The sequence below is a fragment of the Physella acuta genome, unplaced genomic scaffold (assembly GCF_028476545.2).
Source record: "Physella acuta isolate Inbredline_101_S28 unplaced genomic scaffold, ASM2847654v3 ptg002075l, whole genome shotgun sequence".
NCBI lineage: Eukaryota > Metazoa > Mollusca > Gastropoda > Physidae > Physella > Physella acuta.
Window position 1 is genome coordinate 3722 of NW_026733577.1, and position 16583 is coordinate 20304.

Consider the following 16583-nt stretch of genomic DNA (forward strand, 5'->3'; position numbering starts at 1 on the left):
CCACTACACCACCACCCACTACACCACCACCCACTACACAACCACCAACTACACCACCACCAACTACATCACCACCCACTACACCACCACCCACTACACCACCACCCACTACACCACAACCAACTACACCACAACCCACTACACTACCAAACGATAGCAACAGAACCGGATGTTACAACAAACTAGATCTATATATGATATCCCACGCCTGATTGAATCCCCCCCCCACCCCCCCCCCCCCCCCCCCACACACACACACAATCCCTCCATTTGCCGAGGTCAGAGAAACAAGTGAACTCTACTTTACTCGCCCCATGGACCGTGAGGTTCAATAAACGAACTTCACTACCCCCCCCCCCCCTTTCTTCCCCCCCCCCCGCCCACACACACACACCTCCCAAAACTAAACGACCTCCCCGTTCTCATAAACTAGACTACCTCTCACATTTTCAAACTAGACAATCTTTCCATCAATCCCTAGGGTAGAGAATTTCCCCCACCCTCAAATAAGTCAACCTCTCCCCATATTAATGTACCTCCCATCCATAAAAACGCGACAAATTTCATCTATAAAAATAGTTTCCCCTTAAACAATAATCCAAAGGAAACACCCCCATCCCAAAACGAAAACTGAGAACCACAATCCGCCCCCCCCCCCCTCTTACCCCACTCTTTTTTTCCATCAACACACTACACTCAAAATTATTAATGTTTGTGTTATATAAGTCTCGTGTATATGTTATTTAACTGTCATGTCTGATATTTATGTTGTGTTTTTTTTTTTGTCATTTAAGTGTCATGTTTGCGACGTGTGTCATTTTGGTGACATATTTGTACATTTAGTGACATATTTGTGTCATATAAGTGACATATTTGTGTCATTTTAGTCAAACGTTTGTGTCATTTTAGTGACATCTTTGTGTCACATTAGTGACATGTTTGTGTCATTCTAGTGACATATGTGTGTCATTTTAGTGACATTTGTGTTATGTTTGTGTTTCTTGTGATTCAAGTGGTTTCTCTAATAAAAGACGAAGACTACTGTAACTTTTATATTAGTTGCACACCAAATTTAATGCTGAGTTTCGGCAATTTATTTGGTCACATGAACAAATTTTACAAAAGTAAATAAATGATTTATTTACTTTTGTAAAATTTGTTCATTATTAAATCAAAACAGCTGGGCCTTCGCGGGATTAAAAAGTTTTCATTTAATAAGCAACCTAACAGCTGTAGGGGGGGGGGGGGGGCACTTGAAATTTTTTGGGAGGAGGGGGGCGGACTAACATTTTTCCGAGGGGGGGGGGTATAAAGTATATATTTTCTATATAAATTCTATTACGTTCGGGACGTGGGGGGGGGGGTAGCCGTAATAAAATAAGCCTAAAATACAATTCATTTAACTATGACATAATACAGCGAAATATTTTTACGAAAAAATATATAAGAAAGTATAACTCTTCTCATTCATAAATGAACCCGTAATATAAAGGTGGGGGTGGGGGTGGAGAACAAGTTAAAATATTCGGCGCATCTACGTTTATTCGTGTGTTCATTGTTTTTTTTTTTTTAAAAAAAAAACGTTTTCCATTATAAAACGTGTCTGAAGGCGGTGTCATTCTTCAGATGTTATCCTCGAAAAATGTTCCGCTGTATTTTCATTCACTCGCGTCAGTTTTCCTATGTCGCGTTCTATATCTTGATCAGATAGCAATCAACTGTTCAGTCGGCAAGCACAGGTAGGGGGGTGGGATGGTGTCCCGGGGGGGGGGGGGGGGGTTCTCTCAGGTATTCCGCCACTGGGCTAAAGTACTGTTGTTCTGTTAAGAATGAAAAACGAGTTCACCTTTTCGCATTTTTTTTTTTGTATCTTGTGGTTAGGCGAGCCAAGTTATCTGTTCTAGTGTTCTAGCTTATTATAGACGATTTATCATGGAGAGCTGAGCTGGATGCGATGAGAGAAACTGTGGTAAAGTCGAGGGGAAAGTACTCTCCAGAGTCATGTATTACAGTGCATGTAAATAAAACCACGAGTAGGTGTTCTTGTGTTATATTGTAAGCAGTGTTTCTTTCAGACTTTTCTCCTGGGGGGGGTCATTTGAAATTTTCGGGGGGGGACGGGGGGGGGGACACTGTTAAAATGATATATTTTTTATATAAATTCTATTTCGTTCGGGGCGGGGGGGGGGGGTGTAGACTGTCTCGCCCCCCCCCCCCCCCCCCTCGAAGAGATGCGTGGAAAAAACTCTGATTGTAAGGGTAAGCCAGGGGAGGTTAGGGGTCGTCCATAAATGACGTCACACTCATAGGGTGAGGGGGGTCCGTAATTTTGTGGCGGTGTGTGATGAGGGGGAGGGGGGGATTCAGATGCTGTGACGTCACATTTTTGCATTATAAAAAAGCAATGTTAGAAAACGAAATTTTAGCCGTTATTTCGCGTTTTAGAAAACTGTTTTAATAAATTGTAATAGGAATTGATTACAATACTCTATGTTGACAGACTTCAGACAAGATTTTGGAAAAATATTGTATTTTTTTAAAATTCGACTGCAATTTTGAAGAGGGGGGGGGGGTTGTAGGCTGAGGTTTGACAAAATTTTAAACGGGGGGGTCTGGCTTTTTGTGACGATGTGTGACGGAGGGAAGGGGGGGGGGGAGGTAAAAATCGTCCAAAAAAGCGTGACATCATTTACGGAGTCAGTCCAAGTCGTTTAGGTCAGGTGGTACACTTAGAGGGGGGGGGCGCTAAGTTTTTATCAGTTTATGACGGTTATAGAACCTGCTCTAAAAAATTAAGTGCTTTAAAATTAAAGTGTTTAATTAAATGAAACACAACAATGCTTAAATAAAAAATGTAAGACGAGTGATAAAAATTAACATTTTGTTAGTAAACACTCTTCTATATGATGCTATTGTTTCCGTAAAAATAAAACACTAAAAGTATGAAATGCTTATATATTATATGCACCAACCAACCTGACTAGTCACTGGCACACCAGCATACACATAATCACAGCGCACAATTACAAAGTTATCTCCTACAGCATCACGTGAAACTTATCCTCAACGTTCCGCCTTCTACTCGTGTATCATTTGTGAGCGAATAATCGCTGGCGAACAAAATATGTTGCAACGGCGTCGAATTTTTTTTTTTTTTCGTTTTCGATGGGAACGGTGAGAGGGGGGTGGGGAGGGATGCAGCAGGATGGATGTAAGTTATTTCCCATGTTTAAAAAAGATGTTGGCTCTGGACAGATGTTGGGAGTTTGTGGAATTCTGTTGAAGGAATTTTTTTGGTTCATGGTTTTTTTTTTTTTTAATGCTTCCAGTGTATTTAATCGTGGGGTTAGCTAAAGAATGAATTATTTTCTTTATAGATCTAGTATCTTCTTCTTTCTTGTTTGAATTTGTTTTGTTTTTTAATTATATTAGCTAATTTTTGTTGTGGTTTTATTAGACTATAAGAATTAACGTTTATTAAACATGGATTTTTATTTAGGCCTATTTTTTTTCTTGTTTCTTATCTATTTTTATGTTTGTTGGTTGTTTTTTTTTTTTCACAATGGTCAAAATTAAAGGTTTTTTTAATAGGCCTTCGTGTTGTGTAACCATTCGTTACTGTAAGGTTACAGTAAAGTACTACGATAGTACGTTGTGTTGTTACTGTATTGTTACTATAGTGTTGCTGTAGCTGTTTCTGTTACTACAGTGTGTCACTGTGTTGCTACTGTAGTGCACTACTTAGATGTGCTACTCTACAGTGCCACTGTCTGATGTGCACTACTTTGATGTGCTACTCTACAGTGCCACTGTCTGATGTGCACTACTTTGATGTGCTACTCTACAGTGCCACTGTCTGATGTGCACTACTTTGCTGTGCTACTCTACAGTGCCACTGTCTGATGTGCACTACTTTGATGTGCTACTCTACAGTGCCACAGTCTAGCGTGCACGTATTTCTCTCTATCTTTAATGCCACCCAAGCCTGATTTAAAATTAGACAAACACTGCACTAGCTGTTACAGGAGAAACCACAAATAGCATCTGTTGTTTTAATATCCTGAGGCCACGACCCCCACCCCACCCCCTCACCCAGACACAAGGCTCGTCTCTCCATCAGACGAACAAACCAATACTGTGCTGTATTAAAGATTAGAGACGAATATATTTGATGTTTGTTATTTGATTTAGTGCAGTAGCTCAGTTTAGCATATGGTGTAAAGCTGGGTAACGAGGTTACGTAAAGAGCTGCGGTTATTTTCTGTGTGGTCGTCCATAAATTATTTCACTTACTGGGGGATTGGGAGGGTTGGACTCTCGGGCTTTTTACGCGTAAAATGAGGGTGGTGGGTAACAGTTACTCACATCTTATATATTTTAAGACGTAATTTTGAAATTGAAATTTGGCAGTGATTCTGAGATAGTTCGCTTTTTTCTCAAACTTGTAAGCTGTAATTCAATTCCTTATTGCCTAGAAAGGAACCCCCCTCCCCCAAAATGACATGTCCTACATTAATACAGCTATTGGCGACGGTACATTAGCGACGCTTTAAATATTAACCATTTTAAATGGTTACATTCATTAAAAAGAATTGCTGTGGTACATTATAAATAGGCACATTTTATATATATATATATATATATATATATATATATATATATATATATATATATATATATATATATATATATATATATATATATACGAATTGAACCTTCTCCGCAACCCCCACCCCACCCGACCCTACCCCTAAGACAAAATGCTGCCTATGCCACAAAGTGCAAATGAAAACAAAAGTAGTTAAATTGAGTTTAACTGTTAAATTAACACGTTAACATTTACGTAATAATCAAAGGGGCGTTACTGTGAAAAAGTGTTGAGTAAGAGATGGTTGGCTGGGTTGTTGAAAGGTTATCTGCCCAGCAATCTAAGCTTGAATTTCCGTTACATGATAATAACTGATAAGCGATCGTTTTTTATTATGATTAAATAATACAACGAAATGCTTTTTGAAACCATTTCTACCTGCCCCCATCTCATAATATTTCCATAGACTACCACTCGCATATTCAATAATATTTCTAAGAAATACCATATTTAAATTTATCTACCAGGTCAATAGCCTATTAATTTTAATAGAAAATTATAACATCCCACCTAGTCTAGAGGATCGAGGAACGTCACATCTGAAATTATTTATAAGACAATGCATTAAATTAATATACCAGTTGCGCCCTTCCTTGATTTCCTGTGCGAGCAAAAGAGTAAAGAGGAAACTACTCCATCCTAAGACGTGAAATCATTGTATTTGTTTCCCTTTCTTTATGTCACTCTTCTCGGCTTGTTCTGGAGTCGGTATTTCCTTGGTTCTTTCCCTTTTACCGCTTCGCCTGATTTCGAGTAGAATTTCGCCATCTCTATTTCAAGTATTATATACATGTAGGCCTATTTTAACTATTTAGGATTAATAAACCGATCAAACCCGTTTCCTCGCTGTATGTCACAATTTTTTTTTCTTGGTGCTACAAAATTTCAACCGGTATCCTAAACCTAAAAAGTCTAAATTTCCTCTTTATATTCTGTGCTTTATACTACGAAAAAAACTTTAACCAGAGTGCAAACGGTCTGGAGAGTTTTGTATTGTTATATGCGTGTGATTTATGGTTGTAATCAATATGTATCATTGTATTCTAACATAATGATGAAATGTGGCGGGAAGAAAATAGTTAGGTGGTCACTTTAATTTTTAAATTATACTCTGGTGTCACAGCACCAGTCCCAAATAAATTATCATTAATTTTTTTTTTTTTTTTAAACCCACGTTTTCTGATTGAACTAAAAAGTAGAAAGCCAGAAGAGGGAAAGTACCGAACCTTGTTTTTATCAAATTACAATTACTAGGTTATGTCCCTTTTTTGTACAAATCAATAGGAGTCTAAAATGATCAATAAAAATTTTCTATGGAACAATTTAGTACAGAGTTTCTTCTTTCTAGGCATCTTCCCCCCCCCCCCCCCCCACCGAACGGAATTAAATTTATATAATTTATATAGAAAATATATTTTTTTAAGTGTCCGCCCCCACCCCGGAGAAAGTTTACCCCCCCCCCCCCCGAAAATTTCAAGTGCCCCCCCCCCCCCCCCCCCCCCGGAGAAAAAAGAAGTCTGGAAGAAACACTGATTTAGTAATAATAATAATTGAATATTGTATTGTCATCGGAAACAAAGCTTCCCTGAAAATTTCAGCGCGCTAGCTAACTGGGAAGTGCCCGAAATTTCGATCGCAAGATTTGATGGAAAGACAAACAAACAAACAGACGCGAAAGCTGGTTAAATAAAACGTGGGAAAAAACCATTGGTAACACGTTGATAAAATCCTCTTAAAATATTGCAAAAGCCCCCTGCAACATACTCTACACAGGTACGCTAGTACAGAGACTAGATACCAAGTTTAGAGGCCACCCACGGGTCAACTTGTATTACAGTTTTAATACATTGCAATTGCACTTCCTGTCTGAATGCTGTTACTTTTTGTATAAGTTTTACTTTTCAAAATTTCTTCTATAATAAACTATTTTTTGTTTGGCAATCTTTGTTTTTAATCATTGAAAATTGACAATGATGCTGTTTGATCAATTGCCTAAACCGATTTTTAAAGAACTTAATAAACACAGATTTCTATTAACAGTTTATTAGAATGTCTAGAATTCTAAGTAATGTGCTTTACTAATATTACAACAATACATGTAATATTTTTAAACACACAAAAAAATCATCAATAAAATATTAAAATTGGAATAAGAGATTCTTGGCTTCTGTTGATGTCAGGTGTAAAAACAGAAAGATTTAGTGGGGTCATGTAGACTATCTATATGTAGGCTGGACATGTGGAGATGCCATGTATTTGTATGTGCTGTGGGTGTTAGAAGATCTCACATAAAATGTGACACCAAACTCGATGACAAAAATGTCACAAGCTCATAGACCTAACTGTCAATGCAGCTTGTGTTCTGTATTTAAAATGTTTTATGGTTCAGTTTAAAGAATGTGTATATGTTATGTTGTCTTTATACTTTATAGAATTTATGCTCACTTTATTCTCCTTTAAGTAAGTTAACTTAAAGTTTGCTTATGTTTATTGCAATGATCCCAGTTTTAAAAAGCTTCCTTACATTTTATGGTCCCAGTTTTTAAAGTTTATGGTCCCAATTTAAAATGTGTTTATGTTTTATGGTCCTATTTTAAAAAGTGCATACAATATGGTCCCATCTTAAAATAAAAACAAACAATTATCCTTAGAATAAATACATTTTTGCTAGCATCACTTTTATGCTTCAACAATGAGATTCTCGTCAACACTGCCTCCTCTTCTTTATAAAATTTCAACTTCCGTTACCCAACAAAACAAGCGATATCTTTAAGCAATCACATCTTACAATTTTGCTATCAAACAATACCAACGATATTTCTAAACAAATAAAGCATACCATTACAGTGTATTATGAAGCAAAGTAATTATACTAAAAAAAGCATGTTGATGAATACTGTAATGGGGTGACAGGACATGTTCCCAAAACCATGCAGCATTAATCGAGATTCTCATCTCATTAAACAATTCTACCTGAAGCGGAAAAAAATGTTTACTTCACACGAGCTGTGGGTAAACTTTTCCCTTCACCAAAAACATTGAGATAAAAGTGTGAAGCACTGAGTGATCAAGCCATGATATAAATTAATTGTGATCAAATGCAAAATTTTGTAAAAATTAACTTTAAAAATTTTTTTGTTTGCTTTTGCTATCATTGTCAAACTTGTTCAAATTTGACCTGAATTTTAAAAAATGTTTCGTCTTAAAAATTATTTTTTCTTCACCGGTACTTATGATAATGGTTAATTGATTTGTTAATTTTAAACTAGCCAGAGCTAAGTGGATCAATTTTCAATCCAGCGCAGCCTTTAAGTGTAATTTCTTGCGGTTGAGCAATGATAGCTGACAACTCGTAATTAATTATTGCTGACCAGTTTAAAAAGTGCATTTAGATGACTGCTGACCATCATTAATAAAATCTAATTAAACGACTGCTGACCAGTTTAAAAAGTGTATTTAGATGACTGCTGACCATCATTAATTAAAGCTAATTAAACGACTGCTGACCAGCATTAACCAAGTGTGTTTAGATGACAGTTGACCAGCATTAACCAAGTGTGTTTAGATGACAGTTGACCATCATAAGATGGTAGCCGCAAGATGATTCACTCCTTGACCTCCTCCATCATCTTCCCTCTTCTTGTTTTGTACTTGGGCATCAGGGACTGGACCATGACCTCACACATGGCCTCCATGGTGTAGAGAGGTCGGTAACCCCAGTCCTTGACTGCGTTGGTGTAGTCAAACCTCTGGGGCCAGGAGTCAGCTGTGGGGTAGAGGGAGATGGGGTTTAACATACAAGGTGTGGTTAAATGTACAAGAGATGTGGTTTAACATACAAGAGATGGAATTTAACATACAACAGATGGGGTTTAACATTTAAGAGATGGGGTTTATCATATGAGATGGGGTTTATCATACAAGGTGTGGTTAAATGTACAAGAGATGTGGTTTAACATATAAGGAATTTGAAATTTGAAAAAAAATCAGCATTATAATTTGACTAGCAGCTACCACTCCTATAAAAAGATATATTTGTATATAAGAAAGCACTCAATGCTTCACCCCCATACCACTATGTAAACCACAAGTGGACCACAAAGATCCAGCTGACTGTGTTTGTAGACCACAAATGGACCACAAAGATCCAGCTGACTGTGTTTGTAGACCACAAGTGGACCACAAAGATCCAGCTGACTGTGTTTGTAGACCACAAGTGGACCACAAAGATCCAGCTGACTGTGTTTGTAGACCACAAGTGGACCACAAAGATTCAGGTGACTCTGTGTAAACTCACCAATTGCTTGTCTATGATCTGGGTTGTAAACAACTTCCAACTCTGGCACAAATTTTCTGATCTCATTGGCCAGTTCCTCGGGTGTGAAGTCCACAGCGCCAATGTTGTATGTCCTCATGGTCAGTTTGTTGTCTGGGATCTTAGGAAAATATTAGAGGTCACATTTTTACATTTTTTCAATGAGGTTTTATTTATTTCAGTGAAAAAGTCATTTGGAAGTATTCTAAGTTTCTATGTGTTAAAAACAAACTTGGACATTAGGCCTACCTGCATGAAATCAGCAGTGGCAGTTAAAAGGTCATCAATGTACATCATAGGTAGTCTGGTGTCAGGTTTCAGATAACAGTAGTGGACTTTAGTGGTCAGGGCATCGTGGAACATTTTCAGGGCATAATCTGTGACAGATTTTATTCTTTATGTCTCACTATGTTAAGCCAACACTAGTTAAATATAAAATTTAAAACAAAGCCTGTAGAAAATTTCAAACATTTTTGTCACCTGTAGTCCCTCCACCTGGCTGGTCTGTGGAGATGACACCTGGATAACGCAGACACCTGAAATCTAGCCCAAACTTCTGGTGGTAGTACTGGGGAGAAAATAGTTGGTGAATGGGTCAACATCTCAACGTGTTTATTTTTTATAAAACAGTTGGTGAATGGGTCAACACCTCAACACATTTATTTTTTACATTAGGTAAAATAGTTGGTGAATGGGTCAACACCTCAACACATTTATTTTTTACATTAGGTAAAATAGTTGGTGAATGGGTCAACACCTCAACACATTTATTTTTTACGTTAGGTAAAATAGTTGGTGAATGGGTCAACACCTCAACACATTTATTTTTTACATTAGGTAAAATAGTTGGTGAATGGGTCAACACCTCAACACATTTATTTTTTACATTAGGTAAAATAGTTGGTGAATGGGTCAACACCTCAACACATTTATTTTTTACGTTAGGTAAAATAGTTGGTGAATGGGTCAACACCTCAACACATTTATTTTTTACATTAGGTAAAATAGTTGGTGAATGGGTCAACACCTCAACACATTTATTTTTTACATTAGGTAAAATAGTTGGTGAATGGGTCAACACCTCAACACATTTATTTTTTACATTAGGTAAAATAGTTGGTGAATGGGTCAACACCTCAACACATTTATTTTTTACGTTAAGAACTTTCTTGTCAGGGTACTGGCAATACTCAGAACTACAAATGTGTTAAATGCTAGTTAATCAAAGTTTTATGATGAAAGCATTTTTGGTTCATTAAAGAACATGACATTTACAATTTATTGTTTTCTCAACATCAAGAAATTTATTCTTTTTTCATATTTAACAAATATATTTACAAATCATACTGTGTACAGAATACAGAGACTATATGTTAAAGTTTTCTATCAGTACTAACCTCTCCCATTAGTTCTGCATGCACCTTGCTAACACCATAAATTGTTCTTGGCCTTTGTATAGTTAGATCAGGGGTTGGGTTTCTGGGGGAGTCTGGACCAAAGGCACCTAGACAAAAATAAATGGTGGCACCACATTAGACAACAACAGTCCACACATTTAAGCATATTATAAAAACTCTACAAATAGTAATAGTGGTTTTATGTATTAAGAAAACACAAAGATATTGAAAATTTGTGTATAAAACATTTTTAATTTAACTAAAAAAGAAAACATAAAATAATATAAAAAATAAATACAATACAACAATAACGATATATATCCAAAAAAAGGTATACATAAAAAAGCTTTGTTTTTTAAATATTCATTCTAATACCAATTGTCGGTTGAAGAAATTTTATTTTTTTGTATTTAATCCTTTTATTTATTGTTTGTCTATTTACACCATTTGTATTTATTGTATGTCTGTTTACATTACTGAAATTAATTTTACATTATTTCCACGTACCTATTGTGCTTGGTATGAACAGCTTCATCTTGTACATACGAGACACCTCCAGCACATTGTGTAGACCCTCTATGTTGACCTGCATGGCTAGAGGCACATTGGCCTCGCCTATAGCACTGAGAAGTGCCCCATAGTGGATGAGCCAGTCTATCTCGTAGTTGACGCAGATCTCTCTCAGTGACCTTATGTCCAGGACGTCAGCAAAAAGAAATGGGCCTGAGGAGGAAGGGCGGAGAGTTTGTACCAAGTGCTATAACATAAGATCTATGTATAAACATGGTAAAGCAAAACAAGCTGTAAATATTAGCTGAAAACATAACAAGTTTATTGTAAATATAAAATACAATGTTAAAGTACTGTAAGGTAAACATAAAATATAAGATAGTATACAGTTAATTTTACTACCATTATCTATTTCTCTACTAACTGAGGGAATTGTATGCCCACTTATCTTTATTTCCCTAAATGAAATTAGGGTGGGGTGTACTAACTTTAATCTGAGAATAAACTTAAGTCTAAGTTATACAACTCAACTATAAATTTCAAATAATCAATATCAAATTTTTTTTAAATTTGACAAGGGAGATAAAAAAAATCATTAAAGTTTATAATTACTTTTAAAATTCTGATTAAACAAATTATTGTAAAAAGACAGGAATTGGATGTACCTGATTCTAGAACTGATTCAGATGCTTTGTTGATGTCAGACATTATCACATTGTCACGTCCAAATTTTTCTCTGATGGCAAAAAACATTTTAACATTTTAATCTGATTTGTATTTATACTTGGTGTGAACAGATGTTTCTGGGCTTGTCTCCCTTAATCACACTTCAAATAGGAAATAAATTAACACCTGTGACACAATGTATGATAACAACTATTAGACAAGTGTCTTTTTTAAGGGGGATAACATGCCTAAATCTGTGATGTTTGAGCACACATCTTCACTATAGCTCTTGTAATGGTTTAATTTATATTTATTTTATTTGAGACTTAGATTGTAACAAAAAATTATTCTTGGGTCTCTGTTACATTGTAACATATCCAGTAAAAGGCAATCAACTTTAGGCTATAAAAAAGATAGTTGTACACAGTTGCACTTTTAAAAAAAAATAATTTCAGGTCCATAATAGACATTTTTTTTATTTTATTGAATTCTTACCTGAGAATTTTAGCAAGACCAGGGCCAAGTTGTCCTAAAGATCCTGGAAAATTAAAATTGATGAACAATTAATTTGTATTTTGTAAGTAATAATTTGTTATGATAATTGTGGATGTTATTATTGTATTATATATTCTCATGTATTTTAATATATTTTAAAAGACAAATATGTCATTTACACTGGGTTAGATATTCAAATGGTTTACTGTGGATTGTCTTTGCAATAATGTTGTCTGGTAATTTATAATATTGATTATATATGATTATATAATGGGTTGGTGCATGAATGTATTGGTTAAGGTGGGTTGAGCGTAAAGGTATAGCTGATGGTATATCCAGCTATGGGGGCCAGTAACCCACCGGTGATGAGAACCCTTGGTTTACTCTCCATATCAGCATAGTAACCATGGCTACCCCTCCTGGCTGATGTGGTGTTGGCTGGCAGCTTCCACTGTGGTGGACATCTCTTGGGTTGAATTGTGGGTGGGATGGTGGCGGTGGATCCAAACATACGGGCAAGGCTCCGTCCTACTTTTGATGCCATTTCTATATCTGTGAATAAATATGGGCATACGAAGATTGAGTTAATACATCTGACAACTTTATGTATGGGCATATACAGATTGAGTCAATACACAAGTTTTTATATGAGCATATGAAGATTGAGTCAGTACATCTGACAGCTTTAAAAAATAATCATGCAAAGATGAGAAAACAGTTAATTCAATATTAATGTATTAGAAACTGAAATGTGGCTAATGGCAATTGTTCAAGTACAAATGTGGGAATGTCTGCTGGTTTGAACTCCGTGTATCTTATAAATCAATTAATAGTGGATGAACATTTCCACTAGTGTTGATGGCCCCGATTTTCCCTCCTCCCCTTTCTCTGTGTATGTGTTTTAAATCCAATTATTTTTGGGAAAATTGAAAGCATTATTCATTATTCAAAGACTATCCGCATTACGCTTCACACTAACATTGTACAAAATGAGAAGATGTTACACCTTTTAACTATAACTGATACAGTTTTCGGCCACGCCAAAATCAATAAAAGCCCCCCCCCCCCCCCCCCCATGAAATAAATAAATAAAAGGCTCTGTAAGAATTTCCCGTGTCACGGATCAATATTTACAATGGTTGCTAAGGAGACAAGTGACGTCTTGGTACTGAAGCATGTTTGACCTTGAATGTTGACCTTGGGCTCGGCCAGTAAATGTGACACGAGTAGGACTTAAAGAACGCACAACACGACTAGTAAACTTGTGACAACATTATGGGGGATATAATAAAATACTCTAGTTTTACTAAACCTAATTTACTGGGGTGGTAGCCTACTAGTTAACACTTTAATTACTTCTATTTATAACGTTGCCCTATAGGGGCCTAAAATGGAGTGGGGGGAGTGAAGGAGAAGTCTAAAATAGCTGACACTCAGACATTTGCCTCAAGCTTAATGTTGACATAGTAAGGCAAGAAGGACGAAATGGGCGTGTTAAATGTTACCCACTACCTGCCGTCGTCGCTGGTATAGTCTAGGCCTACTGTATAGGCTACGAGAGTACAGTTTTTACGTTTGTAATGAACAGTTAGGGAAGATTTAAGTCGTGTTGCCTAGCTATCACAGCAGTTATCATACATCATCTATATATGTATATGTAGTTCAACAGTGTTTGAATAGTTATTTCATTAAAGGTCAATGGACGGACAGAATATCGGGTCCTATTATACAAAAATCATTTGATAATTTATACCATGGGTAATGAACCAGATTCAAGCGAAGAAAAAAAAGTGACCGCGGGGCATATTATCTGATTTATTTCAAAACCTAAAGTTCATTTGCGACTGTTAAACAGCTCCATACGCCTACGGTAGGGATTTATGAGCCAGGTCAAAAATCTCATCCGTCAAATTTTGGTTTCATCAAGGCGAACCTCAAGTTTAGAGGCTACTTTATCGACAGAGTAGACGTGACAAGGATCACGAGCTGAAGCACGTAATGTGTGGGAGGGAGGGGTGGGTCACGTGACGTGGCGATCTAACATCGTGCTAGTTTAGCCAACACCGCAAGTCACGTGAGAAAGCGCATAGTCTACAATTATTTTTTTTTACACATGGTAGTTGACGGTAGGGTAAAAAACGACAGGCTTTAAGCCAGTGTAAAGTTTGGCCTAGGGCGCATGAAATGTTGGGAGTTAATGATGGTGGGCCGACACACACACACACTTGTGTGACAATATCTGGGGAGGGGGGGATGTGAGACTGTAAAAATGCGCCATCTGGGGGTTGTTAGAGTGCTATGTGTAGCATACGTGCTAAAAATAGAACGCGTTTATTTAGAGTCATGCCACGCTTCAACTATGATGCAATATGTGACAGGTGATACAATACAATATGTACGGTACTCCGTTTTAACAAATGTCTGATAAATAGTTTTCCGTTATAAAGGACCCTACTTGAGCTGGCATCTAACTATTCTAGGACTCATTCTTCAGTGGCGTAGCCAGGATCGTCTCAAGGGGGGGGGGGTCCAATTTGCACCCCCCCCCCCTCAAACTTTCGATTTGCACCCCCCCCCCCCCCCCAAACTTTCGATTTGCACCCCCCTCATACCTTTTATATATATACCGAGGGGTCTATGGGGGGGGGGGGGTTATGACCCCCCCCTAACCCCCCCCCCCCTGCCTACGCCACTGTCATTCTTATCAAACATTATAGGACACTTTGATCGATTATTTTTTTGTGAATGCTGTGCCTACTGATCAACTTAGGTTTGGGATAATGATTATGACATACCATAATAGACAAATAATTGCCACAATAATTTAGTATCGCAATGTTAACAACGTAGATATGGATTATGTGTTGAAAACATAATTCCGAAATAACAACATACGCATCCTAGAGTATTGCATCATCAAGATGATATATGTTGCTTTGAGTGCCTTTTCTGCTTTACGTTTAGTTAGTACTGTTATAGGAGATACTAGATGTGCGTAGTATAGGTTGAATATAGTATAGATCTATACATTACCATTTTATGAATATAGTTTTATTTGACAATAATTATTGCTGTATATATAGGCCTATATATATATATATATATATATATATATATATATATATATATATATATATATATATATATATATATATATATATATATATATATATATATATATATATATATATATATATATATATATAGTCCATACTATTTCAAAGCTTTTTTAATGAATACCTTATTAAAAAGAGGAACCTGAACTATTACGCATGTTGTGTAATTGATTATAATGTATATGCCTACAATAAATATTTTACATAGGCCCTACAACTTGCTGTATTTCAATTTTAAAGACACGGCTAACTGAACCATCTTAATAACATTCAGAATAGGTCTAGGCCTAATTTGTTTTATTAATTTTAATAAAAGGCAACAATAGGACATAACACAACAGCAACAACAAAACATAAAAAGATGAGCCTAGGGCCTAGTATGCCCTAGTTAAGTTGTAATATCCCTACTAATCTTAATAAGCAGATTTAGATCTAGATAGATCTATCCTAAAAATTAAAAAAATATAGATCTAGATCTAGGCTTATTCAGTTCTATTCTAGAGATCCAGATCTAGATCTAGATTAGATCATGATCATTAGATTCTATTATTTTATAGATTCTAGGCCTATATCTAGTATTATGTAGTATCTATAGTTCTATAGGCCTACTATTATTTTGTTATATGCCAGCTAGATTCTAAATCTAGTTTTCTAGATCTAGATTATTCTAGATCTAGATCTAGATCTGGATTCTAGATCTAACAAGAGAAAATAAAATGAGTTGAAATACGACTAAATACGTTACTAAATACTTAAAACGTTAAAAAGTTAAAATGAATGAAATAACTGACCTGACTGAGTAGTACTGCGAAGTGTCAGAAAAGTGAAAAGGTTGTCTTGTTACTTAAAAATTAAATTATTCGATGATTGTCGAGTACACTACAGAGTCAGAGTAGTTGTACGCGAGGAACTGTTAAGACTAATATATTTGATTAACTTATTGATAAAATTGATATCTAATTCGTCTAGACTATTTACTTCACGATTTGAAAATTTCCCTACCACAACTCAACCGTCTCGTGCCGCTATCGAGTGACGTACTGCGTTTCAGAACTGGAGCAACTGAAAAAAAAAATCATCAAGGGGGTTGGGTCCGGAAACATCAGTTTTAACCAATCAGAAACATTGTTCTGGAGGTGTGTCGCTTTCTTAGTTATCGATTGGCTACACCACCAACGCACCAACTGAACTCCATGTTGCCGCTATCCAACAATAACACCAACATGACTATAAAAATTATTATCTTATTCAAGTGATATCAGCTTGCGTTTACGTATTAATATTTATATAAATAGATCTGTATATATTCTGTTAACTGCTGAGTAGTATTACTGTTTGAACTAATTACGTTTTAAAGTGGGTCGTTGCGTTTCTAAATGTTATAATACTATGAAGCTTATAATGATGCAACCACAGACAAGAAAGTGGGTCAACGC

General features: G+C 36.2%; 1 protein-coding gene across 2 annotated transcripts; it reads right to left on the reverse strand.

Moving 5' to 3' along the window:
• Nucleotides 1-6681: 6681 nt before the first annotated feature.
• On the reverse strand, nucleotides 6682-16198 carry LOC131932018 (L-threonine 3-dehydrogenase, mitochondrial). Of its 2 annotated transcripts, none has more exons than XM_059288898.1 (10): nucleotides 15939-16198; nucleotides 12392-12583; nucleotides 12032-12074; nucleotides 11536-11606; nucleotides 10868-11083; nucleotides 10361-10467; nucleotides 9444-9531; nucleotides 9213-9340; nucleotides 8946-9084; nucleotides 6682-8414 (listed from the first exon to the last, which is right to left on the reverse strand). In XM_059288898.1, the coding sequence occupies exons 2-10, from the start codon at nucleotides 12573-12575 to the stop codon at nucleotides 8254-8256; spliced, it is 1137 nt and encodes a 378-aa protein (XP_059144881.1). In that variant the 5' UTR covers nucleotides 12576-12583; nucleotides 15939-16198; the 3' UTR covers nucleotides 6682-8253. The 2 variants fall into 2 exon arrangements, with proteins under 2 accessions (XP_059144881.1, XP_059144882.1); XM_059288899.1 differs by having other exon boundaries at nucleotides 16150-16197.
• Nucleotides 16199-16583: the final 385 nt, after the last annotated feature.

What these genes read in the sequence shown, in the direction of transcription:
- LOC131932018 (XM_059288898.1), bottom strand. Translation starts at nt 12,575, where the DNA reads ATGGCATCAAAAGTAGGACGGAGCCTTGCCCGTATGTTTGGATCCACC. An exon ending in TGAATCAGTTCTAGAATCAG is followed by an intron (nt 11,084 to 11,535) that starts GTACATCCAATT and finishes CTTCCTCCTCAG; the next exon opens with GCCCATTTCTTTTTGCTGAC. An exon ending in GTTCATACCAAGCACAATAG is followed by an intron (nt 10,468 to 10,867) that starts GTACGTGGAAAT and finishes ATTTTTGTCTAG; the next exon opens with GTGCCTTTGGTCCAGACTCC.